Source organism: Sardina pilchardus, chromosome 4, assembly GCF_963854185.1.
Source record: "Sardina pilchardus chromosome 4, fSarPil1.1, whole genome shotgun sequence".
Classification (NCBI taxonomy): Eukaryota; Metazoa; Chordata; class Actinopteri; order Clupeiformes; family Clupeidae; genus Sardina; species Sardina pilchardus.
The window spans coordinates 20,547,467-20,574,280 of NC_084997.1; the positions used below are offsets into that span (position 1 = coordinate 20,547,467).

The window sequence follows — 26,814 nt, forward strand, 5'->3', positions numbered from 1 at the left end:
CTTTAGTAATGTTTTTTTAATACCATTTCTTTTTTTAAACAACAAACTTATGTACAAAAAGAAAATAGTAACAGAACAAAACAATGATTTTAAGCACAAGCTGTGCGGCGCATACTCACAAATAAAAACAAGATGCAATTTATGGAAAGTTCAACTGAGACGCACTATAATACAAATACACAAGGTATATTTCATGGTAGGCATTACTCGTCAGTAACAAAAAATCATAAGATAATGAATAACAAAAAAGGAAGGAAAGAAATATAAATGCACATCAATGCATTAGGCCTCAATGGCTTCCTTATTTTTACAGTTAACATTTAGCTCTAAGCGCAAGTACAAAAAAAGGATAAGTTGCGTCCCTTTTGGTAGACATACAAGCTGACACATTTCTGTTTAACTACAAACTCCTTCTCTTAGGAGGCACAGTTGCAGACTTTAAGCTTAAGGCAACTGATTCTGGACAGGCTGATAAGTGGATAATCCTTAAGGGCCAATGACACATTTAACATCCGTGGTAAAGAAGCATGGTGCTGTAGAGCACGTGGTCATAGTGTTCTTCAGCCTTCACAGAGGTGTGGTGGTCCATCTCACTGCCTCCGTCCTCAACGCTTTCTGCCGTGTCCCCCAAGCCCTGGTGGTTCCCAAAACGCAGCCCGTTGCCAACGTTACCGGTCTGGATGGCGTCACGCATGTTCCCTAAATGGCCTCCATGTCTGATGTCGGCCATGAGGTCAACACAGTTACCAGGAAACCCATGCCCATTGGCCTGGCGGGTGCTGAAGGGCTGAGGAACTGCCTGCAGACTTGAGCCATGAAGATCACCTGAAGTTGGAAAGGAGACCTCAGTCACATCCTGAACAACACATGGGCAAGATGAAGACACATAAGCTGCCTGAAAATGGCTACATGGTGAAGATAATGAAAAATGCAAGTGCACAGTTAATGGTGGGACTAACAGAGCAGTGGTGCAACAGGAAGATCTCTGCCCAACAATCTCTTGTATACAAGAAGCACTAATAGGCACCATATACGATAGCCAGTTCTCAGTCCCTCTTTAGTTGTAACCAACTAGATTTCTGTGCTACTCTGATTGCAAAATCAGAGTCAATACAGCATTACATAAGGTGGAGACCTTTGAGCAATTGTCTTGGTTGCAGTAGGTCACGTCCTGATTCAAACTGATAAAGAGATCCTTTGACATACAAACGGGAGACTAGGCATACTGCCCTACTTCTTAAACGTCTGGCCAACATCCCATTACACCTTACGTCACAATGGGGTACACTGACATACAGCCATGACCCAAACAATCTAATCAATCTCACTTGAACCAACGCCAAGTCCAGAACATTGTTACATTGAGTTGTACAGCATCAAGTTTCCTTCTCTACAGTAAGGATCCACTCAATGACATTTACTGTGCCATCATAAAAATGTTCAACACATTGTGAAGTGGTTGTTTTCGTGTATGCATTAGAAAGTGTTCTTCACTATAAAAGTAGTTGAGGCCCAGTAGGGGGCGCCAAATACACAAACAAGTCAGTTGCTGAGGAGTCTGCTTGATGTGGACTGTTCTAGAAGTTTGTCACTTGTCATCATGAATCAAAAGTGATAAATTAATTATTCACCACCACAAGTTCTCTCTTTCTCTCGCTCTCTTGCTCTCTGCTTCAAGAGATTAGCATCAGAGCCGCACACAAGCATCCAAACAACCACACTTAAAACCAAAGAAGGCATTATGGTATTTCAAGACTGAACATTTAATGAGTTCAACAAAAAAAATACAAATACGTTCAACTGTTTCAGTGTTCATCATCACGCTACACTCTACATAAGAGATGCAGTCAGGTCATTTACATGGATGATCCTGTCAGGACGTTATTTCAGCGATCACCACAAAAGACCGCTATTTCATTGTACCAGGAAGTTCAGGCTGGAACAAGGGGTCTTCTTTTGATTAGCCTTAATGTCCAACATGTATTTTCTTCCCTTTAAAGTATCGTTACATAGGAAAAGGCATTTTCTAAAGCATCAGTTTCACTACACCATTGTCTTGGAGTTGCCATTACACTTTTTAAAAATAAACTCATAACTTTCAAAATAATCACTTATTTTCCAACATCTGCACTTGACAACTAAAACAAGCTGAATATCAAACACAACAAAAAAAGAATAAAAAAAATAAAACGCTACCCTCATACCAAAGGGCCCCATACATGTAGAGATTCTAAAGAAGTTTATTTTTTTCAGTTACGTTATTTTTTTTTTTTTATCATTTAACTCAAAAGAACTGATACAGAGAAAACTACCCTAACACATCCCACTCAGCTTCTAATGGAAAAGGATAGGCAGACAGAGGGTTAAACAGCACCTTGCCACGACCTACCAGCGCACACAGAGAAGCTGCACAGCGAAGGTTAATGTATAATGTCATACATTCATGTAGATATGCTTTGGCATAACGAGAATACAAAATTAATTATAACAAAACAAAAATGGAAACACATGAGACATGTCAAAGTTGGACTTTGCACCGCAAAAATGCCCAACACCATCAAAGGGATAAGTGAGCCTATTTTTTTTTTTTTTGCACAATTCTGGGGCAAGAGTATTTCCTCAAGGGTGACCTCTTCGCAGGGAGATCGGACAATGAGACGACAGACGTCACACTTTTAGCAGGAAGCTTGTAATCGGCATGGTTCGCCAAAAACACCACGAAGCTTAAAGACTTATGGGTGTAGTCAGAGTTACAGTACCAGCTCTGAACACAGTACATGCATACAGTGGGCTTGACTTGCACAAGGACCATTGCTATTGTTATTGTGTCTGGGCATGACATCCTAGAATGGACACCATCAACGCAGAAAAGTTCCAAATAACTTGAATGAGGAATGTATCTAATGAAATGGAATCTTGCATTTCACACTAGAACAATATTGGTACAACATACAAATAAGGTGATTTTTTTTTTTTTTTAAAGAATGGTCAGACAGGACCAGGAGATGACAATCCATATGATAATGTCTTCTGGAGGGCAATGCAAAAAGTTGGGGCTTAAATGGTTTGGCCTGTTTATCAACTATATACAAGCATGCCTGTGTACTGACTGGAGGATGCGTTTTAGTTTTCATGAAAACAAAACGTATTCAAGTTTCACTACCATAACAGAATGCTAGCGCTACCACACACAGGCAGAGTTGTACAGAAGTAGGATGAAGTCAGTGGGACAAGAACCCACCAGAACGAGACGCTATACGAGCACCTCTCCATTCAACATGGGATGAGTAAGTCAAACCCACTCAACGCAACAACACACAGGGGGTTTTCTTTTTTTTTTTTTTTACCCAGCCCCCCCCCCCCCCCCAAAACCTGCTCAAATCTGAAAATGGTTTTGGGCCAGTGAGGAGGTTTCAGCCAGACAGTAAGGCCACTACAGGTAGGCGTAAGAGTTGGTGACGCGGCACGGGATGTGCATCGAGGCCACCGTGATGATCTCCAGCTCCTTGGGAGCGGTGGACGAGCCATCCATGGGCATGGCCTCCGGCGCGGGCTCAACGCCCATGTGCGCCTCCAGCGGCCCGACGCAGCCATTGGACCCAAAGGAGAAGGATCCGTTCCCACCTGTGGTCGGTGCCGCCGAGCAAGGCTCCATGTGCATGGCTTCCATCAGGTCCTCTTGGGCACAGCCGTTCAGGGCCTTCATGGGAAACTGGAGAGCTGTGGATGGCGTGAGGGGGTGGGGAGCATAGCTTATTACAACAGGACATATTGGAAATATCGTCTGTAGAAACAAGACTGTTTTTTTAGCAACCCTTGAAATTAAGAGTAATAAGCACATGTGCTTCACTGATAATTGATTTTAGTGAGGTCATGGAGTCAGCTCAAATTAACTGGGTGGAGAGGTCTGATAGTTGATGGTTCAATAAAAAAATGTTTTAGATTTCCTTAGCTCTCAACACTATAGCCTATGTTCGTGCACATCCTTAAAAATTTACCCCCAACATTTAAAGTAGCTCCATACAGCATCCCAGTAGTACCCCTGTAGCAACTCGGCTACCTTAACACTCAAATCGAAAACCGCTGATAAGTAGCATCAATATTATTTCAACTACTGCATTCCTGCCAGATCAGCTCTGCAGTTTCCAGGCTGTTCAGTAATTATGGAGTAAAGTGACACGTATGAAATTCTGCAGTGCGACACAACATATCGCCCGCAAGAATTAAGGCCAGGGGCAATGCATGTGGGTCAGTCTAACAGTGATGAATGCTGTATCCTGACTCAGCGTGATGGCTATTTTTTGTTTTCCTCGGCTTTGAAAATATGATCATGTCTTGGCACCAAGCTGAGAGTGGGTAACCATAAAGCTCTAGATGTTTGGAGTGAAAGGGTGAAGCTGGTCCTATTGATTTTGCCAGGCTGTAAATGATCAATCACAGGCTTAGAGATGGAGGTTGCTGCAGTAAAATGAATGAGCTTCTGGCTGTAGGAGAAAGACAGTTCCCAGAGAACATCTCTCTCCATTAGATCATGGGCGCATTAGGGGACTGGCATGACGCCAGAGGATGCATTAACGCAAACGTTTTAGTTTCAGGTTTGTCGTCTACAGTCAGCCTCAAAATACTAGGCGATTAAGCAATCGATAACTTACAAACTTACATCTCCTCAGGCATCCAAACAAACTTTTATTTTGTCATCCTTTGGTTAATCTCACAATTAAATGCGGTAACTGATAACCCAAACATTATCACACATCCAGAACAACAGTATAAAACTGTATATCTCAATGAATAAATGATTTAGCAACATCACCCATCCTTAGAAGGGGTGGAATGATAAACCCATAGAAAAGTATGGATCTATACTATGATGCCATCATTATTGTGATGGTACAGTATGCAGTAGGTGGTACAGCTACTCTGAAGTCCACCCCTTATCCTAAAATTATAAATCTATAAACATGATACGTTTATAAAATAATTAACCTCCATACTCGCCACGAAACCCATGGACTTACTGTCAGTTCTGGCCTTCTTGATGTGATCCGGCTCCATGCTGTCCAGGGACCTCTTTCTGCTGGGCGCCCCCTTGAGGAAGCTGCGCAGCTGGGTGATGGCCTGGTCCCCGTTGGCGATGGAGCCGTTGGTGGAGGAGCCGTTGGTCATGCAGTTGAGCTGCTGGTTCTGCGCGTTGGCCAGCAGCTGTGCACACTCCTGAAAGCCCTGGGCATGGGCCAGGTCGGCAGCGGTCAGCCCACTGGCGTTCCTTAAGCTGCACGGCAAGAAAGCTGCCTGTTAGTGGGCTTTACTCCTCAGCGAGTGTGGATTCACATCCACACACACATCCACCCACACACTCACACTCACACATACACAAACACACAGACACGCACACAACGTACATACATACAAGCACAGACATACAAACGAATGAACAAACACACTTACGCACACAGATACACACTCAAACCCTGTCTGCTACTACTCCTAAAATGATTAGATGGCCATCTTCATCCTTGAAAATAAAATCATAGAAATTCAATTTAGAGTAACTCTAAATAGAGTATGTAAAATCTCACATTTCTCACCAATCAGAAATTGAGACTGAAGTTGTAGTAGGACATGACAAAAAAAAAGCACTAGCACTTAAGTATTGCCTGAATCAACCATAACAGCATCAACCCAAACCACGTTCAGAGACACAACTTGTCAAGGTGAAACCAAAACCTACACTAACTGAAAAGCAACTACACTGCACTGTGTCCTCACTGAAAAAGTAACAAGCTAATTTAATTTAGTGTAAAGAAAAATGTCTTCGTTTTGGTCACAAGAAAAGAACGAAATGAAGTCATCCTGGACAGCAGAATATTGAACAGGCAAGTAGGGATGACAAATCAGCAGGTCTTCACAATGGACAGTCATCTCATATGGACCATGAAAGAGGCTCTCTCGAAGTAGTATCTGGGTGATCCTCTTGAAGTAAACAGGATAGGAGTTATGAAGCTGGATGTTAAGGTAGTCAATATTCTTCAAAGCCAATCAAAAAGGAAGCTCTGTGAAATCTGTTTCTGAGCAAGAAAACAAGGACCATAGGTTCTCTGAACATGAAATGTGTAAAAGGTACGAGAAAAAAAACATTCTTCATGTCTGTGACAGAACCATCAAGAACAGATGGGTTGATAAATACTGCAAAACGCAAATTGTTACCAAGGGGATCCGTTTGACAGAACAGAAGGCTCAGGCCGACTCATGGCCTTGTGAATGTGGTATTTGGAGAACCTTTTGTTGGCAAGAGAAAGTGCTGAATAGGAGGAGGGAAATGTGATCCTCTCAGAGGGGACTGGAGCAGCAGGAACAGATGGAAGAAAGAGATTGCACATCTTTCTTTGAACGCCTTGGCTCTTCTCACCTAACTGGCCATTATCTCTCAGAGAACTGCTTTTTTTCATTTCTAATTAGGAGTAAAGCAGTTTAAAGCAGGGATGGCTTACACTCGTAACATCTAAAAATGTATGTTTGAGAATAACCAGCAATCAGCGGCAAGCAGGATGAAAAATGAGCTAATGCGTCTCCTACACCCCAATGATTAAACTCACCACTCTTAGAACTAAGCATCCAATACAGGCAAAGTGCAATAACAGCTATAGTTTTTGTCATATTCTACCACAAGCAATAACTGTTGGCGTTCAGGTAATGCATGAATGAACAAACCACACATGGTTGGGGCACAATGGCTTTGGAACTTACCCATGAAGTCTTAGAAGGTGAGAGGCAACTGTGATCCCCAATTTGTTAGAATAACCAGACATTTACACTAATGATGCTGGTTGGAAAGGCATGAATGTCACCCTGGGTTGTGCGTCATGATGCTTATGCACTCACAATTCATGTAATAGAAAACCTTAACCATTTTAGTCTGAACAGTCAGATGCATTACTTCCTTGAATTTCCCCTTGGGGATCAATAAAGTATCTATCTATCTATCTATCTATTTGAACTGCTTCATAAATGTATCTGCTACTTATTTATGCTACATCAGTATCTGAAGACAAATGTCCAAGAATGCAACAGAGGTTGCATTATGGGCACTACTACAGAATGTTCCATGAATACAGGAGGTCAATTACTTCTAGACAAGTTCTTGTTCCCACACCAAGATTCATATTTATACACCGCTTCCTTCTAAGGGAAGTGGTGGAGGCCAGAATGCCCTGAAATACATCCAGCCCCTCTCCTTTAAAAAAAACAAAAAAAAAAACAATATTTAAACAAATGAACCGCCTGGAAGCTTCATTGGCAGTGTGCCAAAAATTCCCAGAAGCTGACTGAGCAGGAGAAACAAGTCCAGTACTTGTTGTTCTAGAGCTCTTCAGCATCATCGGATTCTGTTTCTGTGGCAAACGATTATCGTAGCACAAACAAACTGGTCTTTGTCACCGAGTGGTGCCTGCCTGTATCCACGTGTCTGAAAACTCTAGCCTTTTTTTTTTTCTCGCTTGGCCATGCCAGGCGGACACACTTCCCCCTTGTGTGGACACTGGGGTGCTTTTCTGTTCCTCACATTCCACTCCACGTGACTTGGAAGTATGTGGTACAAGTGAAAAAGACTGTATGGAAAACACGTGTCCTGGCATTGCATTTCACTTACGAGGTCTCTGCGTGGGAAGATTAATGTAAAGCTAAGCTTCATATGTAGGCAATTTAGAAATGCATCTATGACACTTGTGTATGTACAGAACGTAATCTGTGACATGAGTGCATAAACAATTTGAGCACAAACACAGGGAGATATTCATTTGATTTAGATTTCTAGGTTTCTGATTTAGTGACCGTTCATTCATTCATGAATTCCTGATGCATTGTTCCATTTGAAAACTCCTGTCTGTCTAAAGCACAATCAAAACATTCAACCAAAATGAACAACATTAAGATGCACTTAAAAAAAAAATCACTTATAGAAAATGTTTTTCATGAATCACTGTTGAACCAATGAATAAAACCAAACATTCACATAAACCCCTCCCCCATCCTCCCTCAAAGGCTGTCCAAATCTAACAGGAAAAAAAAATAACGCTTCAAAGTAATTCATACCGATTTTCCCCCCAAACTGTGAGCCAAATGCGACAGCCATCAGGCAGGTCTCTGCAGTTGATTATGGTCTTTGGTGCCATTGCCTTGTTTCAGAGTAGGTCACATAAAATAGTGTGCACAAAGCAGAATACTATTCAGCAAGAAATAAAACGGACTGTACAATACTGACAGACTGCAGATGAGCCATTGGCCTACCTAAAAAGCAAACCAGCGCTGATCAGTACAGAATCCATTATTGTACAATGTGTTTATGGAGAGTCTACAAGTAAACAGTACATTACGAATTTGGCTGTAGGGACAACTTCCCTGTTCCTTCTCTAGCTAATGGAACTGTAAGGTCTTTTTAACAGTATTTAGAATATATGAAAATATAATTAACACGTTTTGTAACAGTAAATATACACTTAATGCGGTATGACTTCTGCCCATAACAATACTGTCGATATCAAAAAGGTAACCTGTGCAACAACGGAACGCAAACTGCAGCTAACCAACACAACTTAGAAAAGCTAAGATATATGCACAGAAACCAATAGGAATACCTTACCTTTGCATTGTAACCACAAACTTCCACAACTTGGAACATTCACCCTTGGAGATATCGTTAAACTATACTCCCCAACTTCAACTGACAAATCACCACAAAGGTATTTCATTTAGGACATGCATATAGTTCACTATGTGCTTCTACACTATGACGTCAAACAGTTTTCATGGGTAGGACAACTATGAAGATCAATTAACCAGCTTCACTAATGCAAGCAGCAGTCCTGTGACTGAAAGAGCTCTCGTGACTTAACTGGTGGACTTCTCCTGTTCTCTCATAAACTGAAAGTATAGCTGCTTCAGTTCGAAATCTGTGTATCACTGAACTATGTAATATCTATGTATTGCTGATCAAAATGGCTTTAATATTGATAGCCAGCATGTAATATTTCCCTCAAATGTCCTTCTGGGATTGCAAAATAACAGGTACATTTGGAAGAATGTAGCATATAGCAAGTCCATATACATGGAGGCTGAGATCAACACAGCATATTAATGAGCATTTCTGGCAGCCTTTAAATACTGAAATGTCTAGACAAATTTTGTGGCAGGCTTTCTACCAAACTATCCTTGACCTTGGAAGTGCAAAGGACTGTCTGGAGATCAGATTCAGCGCACACAGCTAGAATAAACAGCAACAACTGTTACAACCTTTCCCTCACCCAAAAGCTGCAGCAAAGTTCAATGTAACCAGTCTACTGTACCCACTGTATGCAATGCCATTCACAAAAACAGGTTGTGTTTCTACCCACTAGCCAACTCAATAGGTTCATGCTTTATGCACACTGTATTCACATACATGTCTCAGAGGCAATAGTGGCACCAAAGAGCAAGAGAGAGATTTCTGAGGACATCCATCCTCCCCTTACTTGTGTCGGTAGCATCTTGCTTACTGCATTTAAATGACATCCCGATCCCGGTCTTCGCTTATTTGTGTTTAACAGGCTAAGACTAACTACTTTTAGAAATCACCGATCACAATTCTAGGATTCACCTTGATATTCCATTTTCAAGTCATTCATTGAAAAAAAAAAAAAATGTTTGTAGCATCCTCGCTGACTATTCACTTTACGTAGCTTAGCTTTCCTTCCAGTGCACAGGCTTCTGTAAGTATACAGTAAATTGTAAAATGAACACAAAACATGTCTGGACTTCTATTAACAGTCAATCTATAAACTCTAATAGACTATATGCACATTCTAATACTACTGTATAGTCTTCTCATACAAGGCTGTGCACTGGAATGGCAGCACCTATGTTGACATACAACATATTTTGTTGTGGGATATGTAGGTAGGTTTTTTTTTATGAAAGCAGTGATCCATCTAAACTCATCAATGAACTGGATACAATTGTATAAATCTAACCATGATTGGTAGGGCTCTGATAATCAGATTCTGTTCTTTTTTTTTTTAATATCAGCAAAATCCGGTTGAAAAGTGGCTGTCAATCTATCAAACTATTGTTTGAACTGAGGAAGAGGAACATTTTAAATGCGAAAATTTGAAACATGCCCTCGTCTGAACTTTGAATATGGTGGTTTACAGAGCAAAGGACTGTGATAAGAACATACTTTGATGATTTCTGCCATGTCAACATCAGCTAGTGATTTATATAAAATGGCCTTTAATTAGCTGCCAACACTGCAAACCACCATTTTCATAGGACTGGGATAAGGAAATACTTTGAGGATTTCTGCCATGTCAATTAAGCTAGCGATTTCTAAACGACTGCCTTTAATTAGTTGTTAACCTCACGATACATCATGACCTTTTGAACAATGCAGACGTTTTTCCTAAGGGGCCCTTCCTTCCTATTCCTATGCCCCCCCACCACCTCATTATTCCACTAAGATGGGCACAGTTGGAGTCGCAATCGCATGACACGGAAGACAGGGGGCAGACAAAAGTGTATTTTGTTGACTAGTGCCCCCCCTGCCCCCTGTGAACAACCCCCCCAGCCTAATCATCAGCCCCCCAATCCTTCTCTCCCTCATTTTCTTCCTTCCCTCCCTCAGCCCACACTACTCTCCTCTCGCTCATCTACTCTCTGCCTTTTATCTGCAGTGTGTCCTTGAAGCCCTCTTCCATCTGCTGTAGAGCCCAAATCAGACAGCAGTCATTTTGATTCTGTGAATTCGCCGACTTCTTAATGAGCTGTCGAGGGCATACCAGGCCACCACAACAAACAAAAGAGCAGAGAGGGGAGCTTGTGGCATTGTGCCAGTTACAATCCTATTTTAAAGAAAAATAGAAGTAACTGCCACGCCAAATACTCTGACAAGACTCATTTTTTAATTTTAGAAATGTTTACAAACTGCAGAGACACCGCCTTCATTATAACAGACAGATGCCACATAAAATGGCCGCTGTCTGTTATATAGTGTTACTGACAGAAATGTTACAACTTGATTCATATAAAATATAGCATTGGTCAAGAAGCGTTATTTTTGATTCCCCTTGCTGCAAAGCAGATTTGTTTGTCTTTGCTGCCCTCAGGACACATAAAACTAAATTCCTGCTGCTGTTTCCTCCCTTCCTAATGGATCACCTGCAACACTGCTCAACACCATGCTTACAACTTCTGTGACTTAAATAACAGTCATTAGGCCTGACCTACACAACCTAGGGGTCCTACGATTAGTGTAAAAATGAAACAAATAAGTTCAATAAAATAAATACAAAAGGAATAAATAAAAGTTTTAGATTTTTTATGGGCATAGTTAAGTAAAAGCATGCATTTCTAATAAACATGACTATAAAAAAGTAAATCAAACTTTTAAAAAAACTTTTCTACAAAAGCATCATTTCCTATCAGTAAAACCAATCACCGCAAGAAATACCTCAACAGATTGCCAGTGTGTAGAAACTGTAGGAAGCGATACAGAGACACACTCCTAATGCCACAACTGTGCGGTTTTCCAAGAAGGGAACTTGTGGCAGAGTCAGCAGATTCTATTTGGATTGCGCTCCCCCTTTTCTGGGATTACTTGAAAAAATCAAGTCATTTCGAATTCAATGGCTGCAAAACATGGTAGACGAGTAGATTTCTTCTTTTTTGTTCTTATTTGTTAACAGTTAACAGAGAGATTTAAAATATATATGTATATAGATGTATATCTGCAGAGGGATTGGTCATCATGTCACTTTTCTTAAGGGCAAAGGTGACAGGTGATTAATTCAAAAGAACAGACCGTAATTATCATATCATAAAAGGTTAATACTGCAGGTGACATTTGATCATAATAATAAAAAAAAAAACAAGTCAAACTTCTATGCAGCAATAGACAGTGGTTAAATATGGATTAAGGGACATAATGTGCATCTAAGAAGTCAACACCTGACCTCACCTCACCCTGGTATCTATTCTGACATCTATGTAGAACCTGATACCCAGCAACACACCCCTGTTCCAACCAGGGGCTCATGGGAAGGAGAATAAATATGTAAACAAACAAAAAAAGAAACAAGTGTTTTATAGTTACATCATTCAGACTAAGTAGAAAACTAGAAGTGTGACGTTCAGTACATTTTAGATTAGATTTTGTAAGATTTATATTGTGAAAAATTGCTAGATGCTTGTATAACATTCAAAACTGGATATTGCATACTTGGGTCCTCTCACAAGCCCAATGGGAAACGTGTTTACCAAGAGAAGACAGTGAAGGGAAGATGGAAGAGAGAGAAGAGGAGATGGAACTCCATTAAGAGAGTGCTGTATGTAGCCCGAGTAGGGAGGGTAATGCATGCAATTCAGTGCAGATAATGTCTAACATCTATCCATCTCTTTTTTTTTTTTGGACTGGCCCCAAGGCATCATTTTACACACTTGAAAAGTGAAAGGGGGGGGGGCAAGAAAGCTCTCAGACTATCAAGTCTAAGCATGAAATGGTCAAAGAAGGAATATCCCTTAAGGTTGAACAAAAGAAAGGAACAGGAATTATGTGCGTTTTGTTTGAGGCTCAAATCCAGGTAACCAGGCACGCTTCATATCATTCTTCTTCGGATCTTCAAAGAGGAAAACGGGGTGTCCAATGGGTCAAAACAAAAAAGAACCTCAAGCTTTTTTGGAGGCCAATCTTGAGCAACACTATAGAATTGCATTAATTTAAAAAAGATATATGGGCCAAACACTGATAATATGTTTAGGGTATTAATCTAAATTTAAGGAGGTACATACCGGTTAATTGTTTTAACATTTTCGTTAAGAATCTTCGTTAAGTCTTCACTACACAACAGAATGGCAAAATACTGAATAGATCCTTAATGGGAAAGTTTGTGTTGAGAGATCAGGAACCGGGGGAAGTAGACCAGTTGCATGGTTGCAGGCCCATTATAAAAGTTGATGAAGGAGCTCTGGCAAAAGGGCGGTCAAGCAGGATAACTCTGACAGCAGCTATGACGACTGTTACCAGAGTAAAAAGGTCAAAGTTCTGGCTGTCATCTTGCCAGAGAGAAAGAGAAAAGTTCCACTGGAGCGTCGATGACTACGGTGGTTCAGAAAGAAAACCATCAGCTGCTAGTTCTGTATAGTAGTAAGCAGTAGTGTAGGAGAGGAAAGTACCAATATCCAGTTTTGTGGCTGATCATAAAATGTCTTGTATTAAGGGAACATTGAACTTTAAGACAACAAAAATATTTTGCAATACCGTCTCTAAAGTCTACTTTGAATGCATGAATTGTCATTTTGTTCATTTAGATCTGGATATTGTTTAAACATTGGTTAGCTTGTAGACATTTATTTCATGTCCTTACATTTTTTCCCCCTATATTTTCTGTCAATTTAACATTTCTGAAAAAGTAAAGATTTAATTTAGTCTGAACTGGATTTTGAAAAGAGTCTTTACGGAGTGTTGAGGAAATTGGACAATGCCAAGAAAGGCATACTGCAGGGTGCCTGCCAAAATCCTTTCGGCCGAGGAATGCTTCTTGTGGAATGCTGCTTGGGAAAACATTAGCAGGTCTGCAGTCTTTCGCTCCTCTAATCACAGATGCTGGCACAGACACCTCGGTTACAGGCGCATCTCAGCAATCTCTTCGTATATGAGGAGGACTCTGGGTCAAGCTCCCCACAGAGAGAATAGCGCAGCAGCTTGTCTTCCTATTTCAAGAGTCAGCGGAACTGGGTCACACCATTCTTTCAAGAATACGTTTAAATACCCTATGGCAATACAGACTGTGTATAGTGCAATTGATCTCTAAATATTTAGATGTTTGCAACCAATGGGAATTTCTTGCCAAAGAGGCTATGTTATCATCTGTGCTATTTTGCACCTGCACCATTTGGAAATATTCTGCATCTGCATAGCAACTGCAATGTGGAAGACTTTTACTAAATTGGCTGCAGATACTAAGACGGACATCTGTCCTCTGGGACATTGTAGCATATTTGACTCCATTTGGGTCCTTTCATCGCTGACAGACAATCAGTATTCTGCAAATAGTTTGACATTTGGCTTCAGGAATTTGGTGAAACTAACATTCTCTAATCATGTTATGCAACACATTCAACTGTTTCTAATTTTGCTAACCATGTGGTTAAATAGCACAAATAGAACCATGCACAAGCTCTTTTTTTAGGGATTTCAATATTTTCAGAATGATCCTTACAGGACAATTATAACATGTTAATTACCTTGCATATTTAAATTGGTATCCAAACTCTAAAATGTGTTTATTAGCTCATTACCGTTCTTACTGACATTGGTAGCTTGTTTAGCAATGACAGAGTATGGGGCTTCACACCAAAATCCAGTTTGGACGAAGATAAGGGATCATTTGAATTTCAAATATGAACATTTGAATGAAACCACATCTCTGTCCTGCTTTCAGAGCATGTAAAACCCTTTTTTGCTGGGACAATCTCTCCTACAATGTTTGCAGAATCTGGTGAGATATCAATGTATGTGTAGCAACAAAATGGCTACCCATTCTTTTACATATTTATTTATTTTAGATAGTTATTGATTTATGCATAACTGATTTACATATAACAATTGCACAATTTCCAAACAATACACAGAGCTACACTGCAACTGCAGTCATTTTGCAGTAACAGATGTGGGGAATTTATAAAGTAATATTATAAAGTCCCTTTTTAATAAGTGCTTGCTTACCAAAGCCTATTTTGCGCAAGAAAGCCGAGGGGTTTTTTGGTGATATTTTTATTTGCTGCTTTGGTTCATTGTTTGTTGTTGTTGTTGCTGTTGTTGTGGATGTAGCACAATCTCAAGTCATATTATGTAATGTTACAGCTTAGCTATTTATTGGCCACTGTGAGGAATCCACTACAAATAGGCACATGGAACTTAACACCTTCACTAAGTATATTTGAAAAGTTTCAAGTCTATGTGATGTCAGAAATAATAATTGCATAAACGGTCATATTTTTGTATATCTATCGTTTAGTAAGTAATCTAATCTAAACAGAAGTTCTGTGGTTGCAGTTATTCTAGTCCGTTTTTTCCCAGTTTGTTTTGAACTGTTCAAGCTAATATTTGCATTTAATGAAGAACAAAAAAAGGGAGGGAACCCCATGAGCCCCTCTACCTGTTAGTCCTGGACCTGGTCTGAGTCTCCTTAAATGACCTCTCACCCTTGACCTCCAGTACTGGCTGGCACAGACTAAACCTACTGCTAACTCTAAAACAGCTGTTGAGGGAATACAACAGAGTGACAGGGAACAGTACTTACAACATGCTTCAATCCTGACTTAAACCTGCAGCATCATAACTACTAAGACCTTTGAAAACACATGAGTCACAGAGCAATTACAGTGATATCTGGTTTCTAAAAATAAAAACGAAATAGTCAAGAGGCTGGAGACCAAATGCACATTTCTTCAATGATGCCATCACAAGAAAAAGGTTGAGTGTAGCTGTGGAAGAAGTTGACGTTAAATATTGAGAGGACTGCTGTCAGACTGGGTCCAAGTGCCCAGTTTCATCAATGTATAACCAGTGAATTTGAATGCTGTGTGATATGCTTTCTGGACAGATAAATATTACGGCCCCTTGCTACGTCACAAATCAAGACATGGACTACTCATTCACTCACACACAAAAAAGCTATCTTAAACCCACAGCATAAATTCTGAGGGGGTTGACGGGAATAACACTTGTATGTCTAGTGAGAGATTACATCTATGAGGAAACTGGCCAGTTGTCTCCATAAAGGCCTCCAGAGTCTACGGGTAATTATGGTTTGTGGGATTCAAAACCTCTTCTCTGTTCTAGCATGCTGTTGGCAGCCAACAAGTTAACCATCAGCATACAGGGGAGACAATTTCATAAAGCGCTATGGATTATGGAAAAATCCAAGAGAAAATCTGTCTAGACTGTATAGTCTTTTTTCCCCCTAGTAACTTAATGCCAGAGGCATTAGCAGGTTATGCAGTCACAACAGAAGCTATCAACATCCATGGCCATTACAGTGTCTTTGGGCTTTGGGCTGAAACGGCCTGGCTAATGCATGTTTATTTATAACTCTTCATAACCTTGAGCTCATACAAGGGTAATATGCAATGATATAAATGCATTCAACTCAGAAATCTAAGATCCATGCCGACTGAGTCATTATGTTTCTGTTTATGTGGTTCCAGAGGGAATCAGCAACAAGACGCTACACTACACTCATCTTTGTCAAAACACAGCTGAAATGACAAACACTTTTCTCACTGATTTGACATGATGCGTTCGAACAAAAGGAAGATTTCAGAGGAAATCGTTGCTAAAATAATCATCAAATAAACTTCTGAAAGGAAGAGCTGACTACATCCAAATAGAGGCTAAACCGGGACATGTTTGAAGTTGAGCAAACATACACACAGCATTCAAAGCCACTGGAAGTTCTCCAATTTCCAAAATAGAAACTCTGACAGGTAAGACACGTACTGGGGAAAAATTGGCCCCAGAGAAAAGCTTCCTCTGCAGTGTCTCACTTCCTCCAGCAACTCACTTCAAATGAGATTTAAACCCTCTGCTACAGGGTGTTCTGAAGTAAAGTATGTTTACATTTCACAGTTCAGCAGCTGGATGAAGGAAAACACTACAGAGGCACTTAAGCCACCAAGAGCCATACTGGTACTCTTCCACGGATGACACATTACAAACATACTCAAATTCAATTTTGTTTAGTCAATAACTCTCCACTATGGCAAGGCATTACTTGAAAGCAAGGAGATCTAATCCCAGTTGATCATATTTTATCCTTTTGGATGGTAGGAAAGGATAAAAAAAAAAAGATCCCTGCCTCAGTATTAATCTCCAAACTGACTTCCCACTCTAAATGACCTCAAATGAGAGACATTTAAATGTATTTCTTCATGTGAGTGGGCAGGCCAGTAGAGATAATTAATTACACCAGACTGGTAGTTATACACAGTAAAGGAACACTAAATATAGTACCAGACAGTTGCCAGTGATGGCCCCTTTGAGAAGCTTTGACTGGTAAACATCATTTATAAAACAAAATTAAAAAAAATTGTGACTTGTAAATCCTGATTTCAAAAGGGTGTTTAGTTCTAAATCTTCAAAAGCTTCTAAGTAATGTGTTTGGCCACTATCTTCTCAATGTCAACAAAAACTGACATTTTAAAAATTGTTATAGCTACACTGAAAGGAATTGTACATGTAAAAAAAATAACCAAATTATGGAGGTATATGTGGCTGCCATAAATTTACGCCAACAGACACCGCAAGGAAACAAGACAAAAAAAACAGGGCCCTGTGAAACCAATTATGGAAGTAATGGCAACCCAGTACACGGAGAGGTAATGACTAAATCATGGCGATGAAGCACACCACATAAAGTTTTAATGGATGTACACATGTCCCTGTAAAGGGGGAAAGGGCCGCTTAATGATACTCTTGCTGATGAGTGCAACTGTGGAAGATACCTGGAGTCAGTGACATATTGTTGTTATGCAGGATAAGGACATTTCTACCATTTACTTGCAAGGAGATGAGCCTCTTCAAAAACCCTGTTGGTCTTTTTCCTTCCTCAGCTGCAGAAGTGCAACAGTAGCTTTCGCTTTTCTTTGCCAGAGGTGAAAGCATACTGCACTGACGAGTAATGCAAGTTGCTATTTTTAATCCTATTAGAGTTCTTCACAACGGAGCAGGAAGAAGAAAAAAGAATAAGAGAGGAGAATCTTACAGGTTTGACAGAAGATTCTTAAAAAAATAAAAGGGAGAAAAAAAAAAGAAAAAAAAAATTCATCCACCAAGCTACGTCTTGTTAAAAAATTCCACAGCAGTGTGCGTACAAGACGACGCCTGAAGGACCAGGGTGTGTGTATGTGTGTGTTGAGAATGTCAGCAGCTGCTGCCACTCCCGACCACAGGGCAGGTTATCTACGGTGCCTGGGGAGAGTCTGCCAGGGCGACCCAGGATGAACTATTTACTCGTCCATCATTAGGCACACAGGGAGAGTGTGGCAGGCCGGCCTGGAATGCACCTCCATGTACTTTTGAGGAGTGGCAACAGCAAGCACTGTAGCACCGGTCTGAGGTCAAATTGAGACCACTCTCCAGAGTATTTGGTGAAGCTCAACATCACAGCAGGTCCCTTATTAATTATTTATCCGAGTGTACTATGTTCTGTTTGGAAAAAATGGGAAGCTTCTTGCACAGACGGATTTTAAACCTGAGTATGAAGTTCTTTTCATCTCCACTGAGTGTGTTTAGTGGCAACATCCAAGTAGCCTACCTGTTGGCCATTGCTCAGAACCGCACATCGATGCTAAAGGTTGGGGCATTGGGCAGTGATTTGAATGATGGTAAGCTCTATGCAAATATTTTTCAGATCGTGCCATCTTCTACCAAAATCAAATATGGCTGCTTAGTCATCCACATACAAATTGTGCAGATATGTGATGCCTCTACTGCAATACATATTTCCATTATCGCGTTACTGTGATGTTATAGGGTACTATACTAGCCAATCCTAGTTCTGGAGAGCAAGAACATGTGGTTTACGCAATACTTGGAGTAGGTTGTCCAGGATCTAATATCAAAATGTTTCTAGAGGCCATTAATCACACTTACCAGAGAGGTAGTGTGGATCCCTAGTGTAAAGGGAGGGTGTTGAATTTGGACAAGCTCTGGGATATTTGGTGTATCCTTAATTAACGTGGTCTGTGGTCAACAAAAACGGCTCCAAGCACAACTTGGACTTCAGCAGAACTGCATGGTTGACACAAGTCATTGTCAATTTAGTTTCAGCGGAAAAAAAGGGCCAAGTCGTCAAAAACTGGCAAATGAGGAAAAAACATATTTGAAGAGAACAGCTGAATGTTTCTTCCAGCGACAGTGTAACTTATCTCCAACATATGAATGAGCCCATCTCCTAACAAGTAAATGGTCATCTCAGAGGTTTAAATAGTTATTTTATTGTTTGGCGTTCAACCAAAAGAACTAGCTATGATTGTGAGCTATGAAAAGATGTGCATTTGGTCCATCCAGCCAGCTACAAAAACACACACACTTACCAAAGCAAACCGGTTAAAATGGAAAACTTCAAACTAAATTGCCTCTACCTTCTACATGAAGGAATGCAAGATAATGACATTTAAACATTGTACTAGAGACACTAGTTAAATAGTACAGGTCATACATGAAATAGGTATCAAGTACATGCTCAAGGAGAGACACAAGTTGAAGAAGAACTCCATCAAATACAGACTATATTCAAATATTAACAAATGTCATTCATCTCTTATCTAATCACTTTTTTGTCTTTAATAAATAAAATGGTCAAGCACCCAGCGGTACCTATGGTATCTGGCTGAACACATATTTATGGAATCCTGGTGGGTGATACTACTGTGCGAGACTAGTGGTATGCTGAACCCAAAGCCTGATGTGTTCAAATTTGGCAAACAGTGGTGAACGCTCATGGTGGACATGTTTTCTTTGAGCTTTTAAATTTTAACGACTTGAGTAAACATTTCAGTTTGTTTTCTTTTGACTGTAAGGAAAAAGGCAATTGCCACAGACATTCTAATGTTCGCCAAATTTGAAGAAACTGAGGCTTTCGGCTCAACATACAACTAATCTCGCCTCACAGCAAACCAGCTACACTAACTTGCACTTTGTGACTGAAACGATGTTTGGAAAAATTATTCAATGACAACCCTAGGATGATGTCCTAGTATTCACACACTATCGGAACACTGAATGCACCTTATGAACTGAATTGAGCCTGTGATTTGTTGCAATTCTCCACATGAGCCAAGTAGAAATCCTTGTGTCATTTATAATGAACATCCTTGGCCATAAATAATATGGCTTTACTGATATCCTAAATTGCCACTCAGTTAGAGATGTATATACCGGTAGTATGATTCAGTTTTTAATGTATAACGGTTTAATTTCCCCCTCTTTGCAAAAATCATGACATGGGCCGTTTCAATGTCTCCGTGTGACCATCTCAAATCACAAAAGAAGGGAAAGAGTCCAAACACTGTAAAATCCCAGAGCAATTTAACTGCCCTAGTGCAACAGTGGAAATCAACTAAATTCACCCTAGTGACCAAATTACAGCACTCTCCCCAAACTGAACTCTGAAGAGTAGTGGGCCCATCGAAGTGAAAAATAAACTACCACCAGGTGCTTGACGCTCACTATTACACCACTGTGATTAGAAGGGGGACACAAAAAGTGAATGGAGACTTTTGGAAAGGTGAGTGTGCAAAATATTTGATGGAGTTCCCCTTGAACACCGTGCAATCCGAGCGTGGGTAAGCAGCTAGGGGCAGTAGAGTTATAGAGGGCAGGCTAGGCGGGGGGAAAGGGCAGTACTTACTCCGCTTTTGCCCCCCGCATCAGGAGGGCATTAATACAGTCGATGCTGCCAGCACGGGCCGCCTTATGGATGGGGCTCTCACCCACATAGTCCTGCAGACAGACAACACAAACACAGTTAATGAGAGCAACAGTGAAGGTAAGGTGTGTGTGTGTGTGTGTGTGTGTGTGTGTGAGAGAGAGAGGGAGAGAGAGAGACAGAGAGAGGGTGTGTGTGAGAGTGAGTTAGAGAGTGTGTACTGAAACTCATGGTGGTCGAGTCGGTCACGACTAAGAGAGAAAAGAAGGCATTCAAATGCATCAGTGACCTTTTTTTAAATGCACACATTCTCTTTTTGATTAGTAACCATAGAGAAACAAGAAGTGCACAGTTCACTTCGACAGCCTACACCCTTTCCTGGCATGCAGTCAACACAAACAATTAAAAACAGGAAGCACAAGACTGTTGAACTGAAACTACTGTGAATGACACTCTATGCATAACAGCAGAGACCAATTATATAAGCACAGAAAACGAAGTGAGTGATTTGTGTGTAGTGAGGCAGGACACAGTTCAAATCATCACTACCTGAATCAATGGGCTCAATAACTACGCATTTGAACTGTTCCTTTTACCCCTTTTCCTGCATCTCTGGTGTTGTTAGTCATCAGGTAAATCTGAGTATATGACGATCATTTCATCTCCACTGGGATCTGTGATAAGCCTTTATTTCACACCACCAAAGGACAACTGCCCTAACACACTGCTGTGATCTCTGAGTCACTCTCTCCAGTCCAAACCTCCCAGAGCTGGGCCTATTTTCTAAGAGCAAACCAACACGTGCAAGTCCCCTATGCTGCCTTAAAGGTCACTGAAGTGTTTTTAAAGGCTATGATTTCATGTCTATTGAATTACTCCTATGATGATTTAGGAGATGGAGCTGAAAAACAACTGCTTGGGACTGTTGGGGAGAGTGTTTCCTTTCTGTTGAGAGAGTATCCATGGCTCCACAAAACTAGCAATCCATCAAGCGATTCTTTTACAGCAGAATTATTTATATAACCCGTTTTGGAGGTTTGCTTTATTATGTTAAATTCAAATTGTGCATTCAATTTTATTTGTAAAGTACAATTTATTGTAAGTACAATACTATTTATTTCCCCTTTCCCATGTCAAAATCAGTCTCCGTTTACAAACATCAGCACAATTTACTAAAAGACACATAGTACATGTACCTCACTTCAAACAGCACTTGTGTCTCACCTTTTCTTTCAGAGTTCTGTCGTATCTTATAAAATACCTCTAAAAACCCTTTCAACCCTGAGAGGTTTCATCCCAGCCCACATTGAAGCGGGACAGCTGACATAAACAAGAGGAGACAGAATACTCCGTGTGCTCAGACACGAGCGCGGCAGCTTGAACTCCTCACCCCTGAATTCACAGCATCCCACAGACACCACTTACAGAGGACAAGAGCATCGCCATGGCACCATCCAGACCAAGCCCCCCCCCCCCCCATTCCCACAGCAACCATGACTTTTATGACTCATCACAAGCACAGAATATAGGTCAGTCTGCAGCCCTAGTAACTCGTTGTTTAGTGTCTGATTGGCTGGCCAGGCAGCTGCTGCCATCATGCTAGCGCTTTGCCCAAAGTTGGGGGGAGGACTACCCAACCAGTGATGCCATTAGGATATTCAAATTAACCTTTCTTTCAGTTCAGTGATGTGTGCATAAAGCACAATCTGTGAAAGAGCACTGCCATGCTATATTGGGTGCCACGCACGTATCGGCGCTTATATAACCGTGGTAACAGTGACCTACTAATCTGGATTCCCTCAAGCCCCGAGCATCGGAGGATGAGGAGGAGGACGGCTATCTGAGCTGACAAGCCAAGTCGGAAATCTGACTGTGCACATACACACAGTGCACGCACACACACACACACACACACGACAGAGACAAAGCATTGGCGCTGAACCCTGAGCAGAGGGTGCATAATCTTACTTTTAAAGAGGGCGTGTCCAAAGTGAAGGTGGGTGCATGGGTGCTCTCGGACATGCGTACGTGTGTAACCGAGATTAAGAGCTTGCAGGGTATGCAAACAACATTCACTGCTGCCTGAGACACACGGGCAGGCTGATTTAGGGAGCTCAGACAGGCTTGTTTTAAATTCCACACTAAATGCAGGATGAGGCATGATCGTTAAGAGCATGAGAAGCTTGTACTCCTGTCTCTATTGTACGTCTATGTGCATCTCCAGCAAAGTCTGAGCTACCCCAAGGTCAAGCTGATATTCAAACAGGATTGGTTTGAGCTCAACCGAACCCACCAACATTGACCACCCTTTACTCTACTCATTTCAAACCAGTTCAGCTCAAATGCACAAGACCTTTCATTTTAGCCGTCTTAGCACACAAGTCAGTCTTGGAGAAAAAACAGCTAAAGAGAACAATATTTAAACTGTAAATGATTTCATTCCACCGACAGTGGAAAAGCTCATTCTCAGTTGCTAGCTCCATCTAAATCCAGTGAATTCCCGAGACCATAACAAAAAACTGCCGACCTGGCCACATTCCAAATCTGGCCTCCCAACATTTCAGTTCATATTTTTAGAGTTTTGCACAACAGTACTTTTGCAACTCTGCTAAACATGGCTGGATGAAGCAACTAACTGACAGATTCACAACAATCTAACTGAATGTACACAGGAGCAGGAGCTGTGTGCATTCAATGCAAAAAAGGTCTTTACAAATCCATAAAAAAATAAACTAGAAAAGCACTCCGAGAGCCTAACCGCCTAATGCATCCAGACGGTAACACGGATCACTCCCAAAATTGTATCTTCCTTGGGTCATTTCAGACCTTCCCTGAAAATTTCATCGAAATCCAGCGATATCTTTTTTAGTTATCTTGCGAACAAACAGACAGACAAACAAACCAACAAACAAACCCCGATGAAAACATAACCTCCTTGGCAGAGGTAACAAATTATTAAATAAACGTCAACCCTGAAACTAAACACTGTGGCCTTGGGGGTTAAAACCAAGCGCATCTTACAGAGCATTAATGCAGCAGAGCCAGGGCATCTGAAGACAAACATGACAGCATGCAGCAGTACCAGGTCCATGCAGTCTGGGCTCTGCGCCAATCATTTAACTACACTACAGTTACTGTACATACACAGTGCTTTTTGAAGGGCACCAAGTATGACATCATTGTGTTAACAAAAAGACATTACCACCTCCTCCGAAATTTCTGCTACAATGTTCACAGACATGGCTCTCAAGCCTCTGCTGACCATGTTAACTACAGCCAGTCTAGTGTGCTGTCCACTGCAGATTTTTCCACTTTTCCTACATCTAGCCCAATTCTACAAGTTATGTAGAGCCCACACAAGCTAGAGGCAAAACTATTCACTCAACAGTTCCTGCACAAACGTGCACTTTCAATGGCATACTGAGTATTCAGTAGGGCTGAAAGACTTGGGGAAAATATCAATTGTGATTTCTGTAATTGTAATTTCCAATATGAATCCAGCTTAAGCTCAAGATTTACCATTTAATACATTTAAAACATGTGCTGTTGAAGCATTACTAAATAAGATAATCTTAAATGATGCACTGCTATCTACTAATCTATGAATGAAAACAAAAATGCACAAATTACTTCAAGATATAGCTTTAATATGGGACACATCTGATTAGTTAGCATGCTGAGCATGGTATCTATGATTGATGGACATGACTGCCACACAAGGTGACATGAAATCGATGAAAACCTATATGTGCCATTATTGATTATTGGGTCAGAGCTATGCTAGCTGCAATTGCAACCACTAATTACAGCCCTTGAGATAAACTTAGACTATAATTTGAGATTGAGCGTACTTTAATATTCTGTTTAGCTACTAACATCATCAACGCACACAGTTCTCATGGCAAATAACCATTATTGTGCAAGGAAAAAACAGACACATTTACACAAAGTGAATACTCATTCAGCACAGGAAGCTGTAACATTGCATTACTGAACACTTCACTTATCTTTGCATAAAAGCAGCACACTCAATGACAACATTGTGTAAACCATTCAACCCCATCGCTACACGCCCTGCAGAGACATACCTGTCGGTTGATGTCGGCCCCAGCTTGTAGCAGCCACAGCAGGCAGTCAGGGTGGCCTCCAAAGGCAGCAATGTGTGTGGGGGTCTGGGCGAAACGTGACGTCTCCAAGTTCACACCACAGCCCACCTGCACCAGACGCATCACGCACTCCAGCTGTTGTCAGTGTGGTTGGATGGTTGGTGGGCCAAGAAGGGGGATGAAAGGGAATTGGAGTTGAGGTTGTTGTAGGAGAGGGGTGCAGGGAAATGAGTGAAAAAGGCAGAAAGAAATGACCAGGACCAAGGTGGAGAGAAAAGAGAGCGGAAAGTTAATCACAGGAAATGAGCTGGTCTTTGTTTTCTATCTCTGAATGCACATCATTGTTCTGTTAATTGCACCCTGCAAGGCCACAAGGCAAGATCAGAGCAACACAGCAATAATCCAAAGATAAGGTTTCCCAGCAATAACTCAACCACTCCCTCTGTAATCTTCCCTATCCTCCCGCGCTCCGTGCACACTGTATTTATGACACTACATCCACTACAACCGCACACGCAAACACGATACACACGCTCTCCCTGCACATCGACCATGGCGTAACGTTTACATGACTCCGAGCTGTCTGACGCACGGATGTGCAACTGCAACTGTGGCCGGGCAGATAGCGTAGTTTAATTAGAAAAGGCTTTCCGAGAACGGGCAAGGCCTCTTTTACGTTCTCGCTCGCACGTCTGTCCAACGTAGCCCTGTTAACACGGAAGAAAGGGAATGGTAGACCTGACCAGGCGAATGAATGGGATTATTGGGAGGGAGGGAGCGTGCGAGCGACCGTGAACCTTAAAGTAAAAAGAGAACCGCTCAAGCGAACAGTTAACATGTACATTTTAATAAAATCAACGTGTTAATTACTTTCATTGGGTAAATTCACTCCAGTCTATAATTATTATTGAGTGTGCAGCTGCAACTCGCGTCGCTGTTGTGCTGTTCGTGTCCTTCAGGGAAATGTTTCAGATTTTCCAGCAGATTCTCCTCCTTACTGGAAGTAACGTTATAGCGATTTTATATGTCTAATTTTAGACCCATGACCGCCAGTCTAGACGATAAGGGCAAAGGAACAAAGTATCTAAATGTACCACCTAAAATAGACCAATGAAGCACAGCAACATGGGAATGTCTTTAGTAGCCTATTTAACGCTAAATTGCCACGCTAATATTATTTTTTCCCCGGCAAGAAGAAATGTAAATTCGAAATTTAAAGTTAAGACAGTAGTGAAGAAATGAATTGTGTTACAGTCGGTCAGTATTAACCAATAGATTTGCTTACGTTCACTGCACTGGTTTTCTCATCAAAGCAAATTTCAAGTAATCACCACGCAGATCTTTTGCAACGCTAATTTGTCTTGTAAGGATAACGTTGTGAGAAACTGAATGACAAAGAAGTGTCCATGCCTTCGCTAGGTGCGACGACGGCTAACGTTATTGGCTCTAGTAAGCTAAACTTACCTTGTAACATTGGCATAATAAATAATCAGGTCTGTAAAATGACTTGTCTCAAATATATGTTCGTTGTAACTGCAAAACGATGACTTTATTAATTCAAGAACAGAAAGTTGATGTAAGATATTTTCCTGGTGAGGCCACCTTATGTTATCGTTACGCATTTGATAATGGCGGCTAACTACAATGCTTTATTCAGTATAGCCGAGCAAGGAAACGTGAACTTTTTAGAGTCTTTTGTAAAAAAAAATAGTCAGCCTTGTACAGAAAAAGAACAAAGACGCTAATTACCTTTCCAAAATGGGCCGCCCAGTGCAGCGGTGTCCATCCGTAGAAAGAATCTTCCACGGCTAGGTCTGCCTGGTTGGTCGTACACTGAAGAATCGAGCACAAGGCGCCTACATCTCCATCCCTGCACGCCCGATGCAAAGGGAATCTAATGTTCAGCACCTCCTCGCTGGAGAAGCCAGATTCTATGCCCACCGACATTCTGCGCATATAGGCTACGATTGGTTTTCTTTACAGTGAAAAAATATATATACAACAGTACGGTTAAGCTATTGTTTTGTATTGGAAAATTCTGCGCCTGTGCTACTGCTCAGTTTCGGCTCACGCCGCCCTGTGAGCAAACAGTGAGCACACACGCAGAATCAAAGCTCATGCCGACTGACAGAGAAATAAGTTACAGGGCTTGGCTAAATGAACATCCTGAAATGGAACAATCCCGATCCGAGGCCGTCTGCTCTCAACGCTCTGGAAAATCTGTAATGGATTACGGTTTCGAACTGGAC

The 26,814-nt window shown here is 41.1% G+C and overlaps 1 protein-coding gene across 1 annotated transcript; it reads right to left on the reverse strand.

Moving 5' to 3' along the window:
- On the reverse strand, positions 1 to 26,683 carry ankrd10b (ankyrin repeat domain 10b). Its single transcript, XM_062534511.1, has 6 exons — positions 26,315 to 26,683; positions 24,548 to 24,700; positions 20,442 to 20,533; positions 5,019 to 5,272; positions 3,625 to 3,720; positions 1 to 825 (listed from the first exon to the last, which is right to left on the reverse strand). Exons 1-6 carry the CDS (start codon positions 26,519 to 26,521, stop codon positions 506 to 508), a joined length of 1,122 nt encoding a protein of 373 aa, XP_062390495.1. The 5' UTR covers positions 26,522 to 26,683; the 3' UTR covers positions 1 to 505.
- Positions 26,684 to 26,814: the final 131 nt, after the last annotated feature.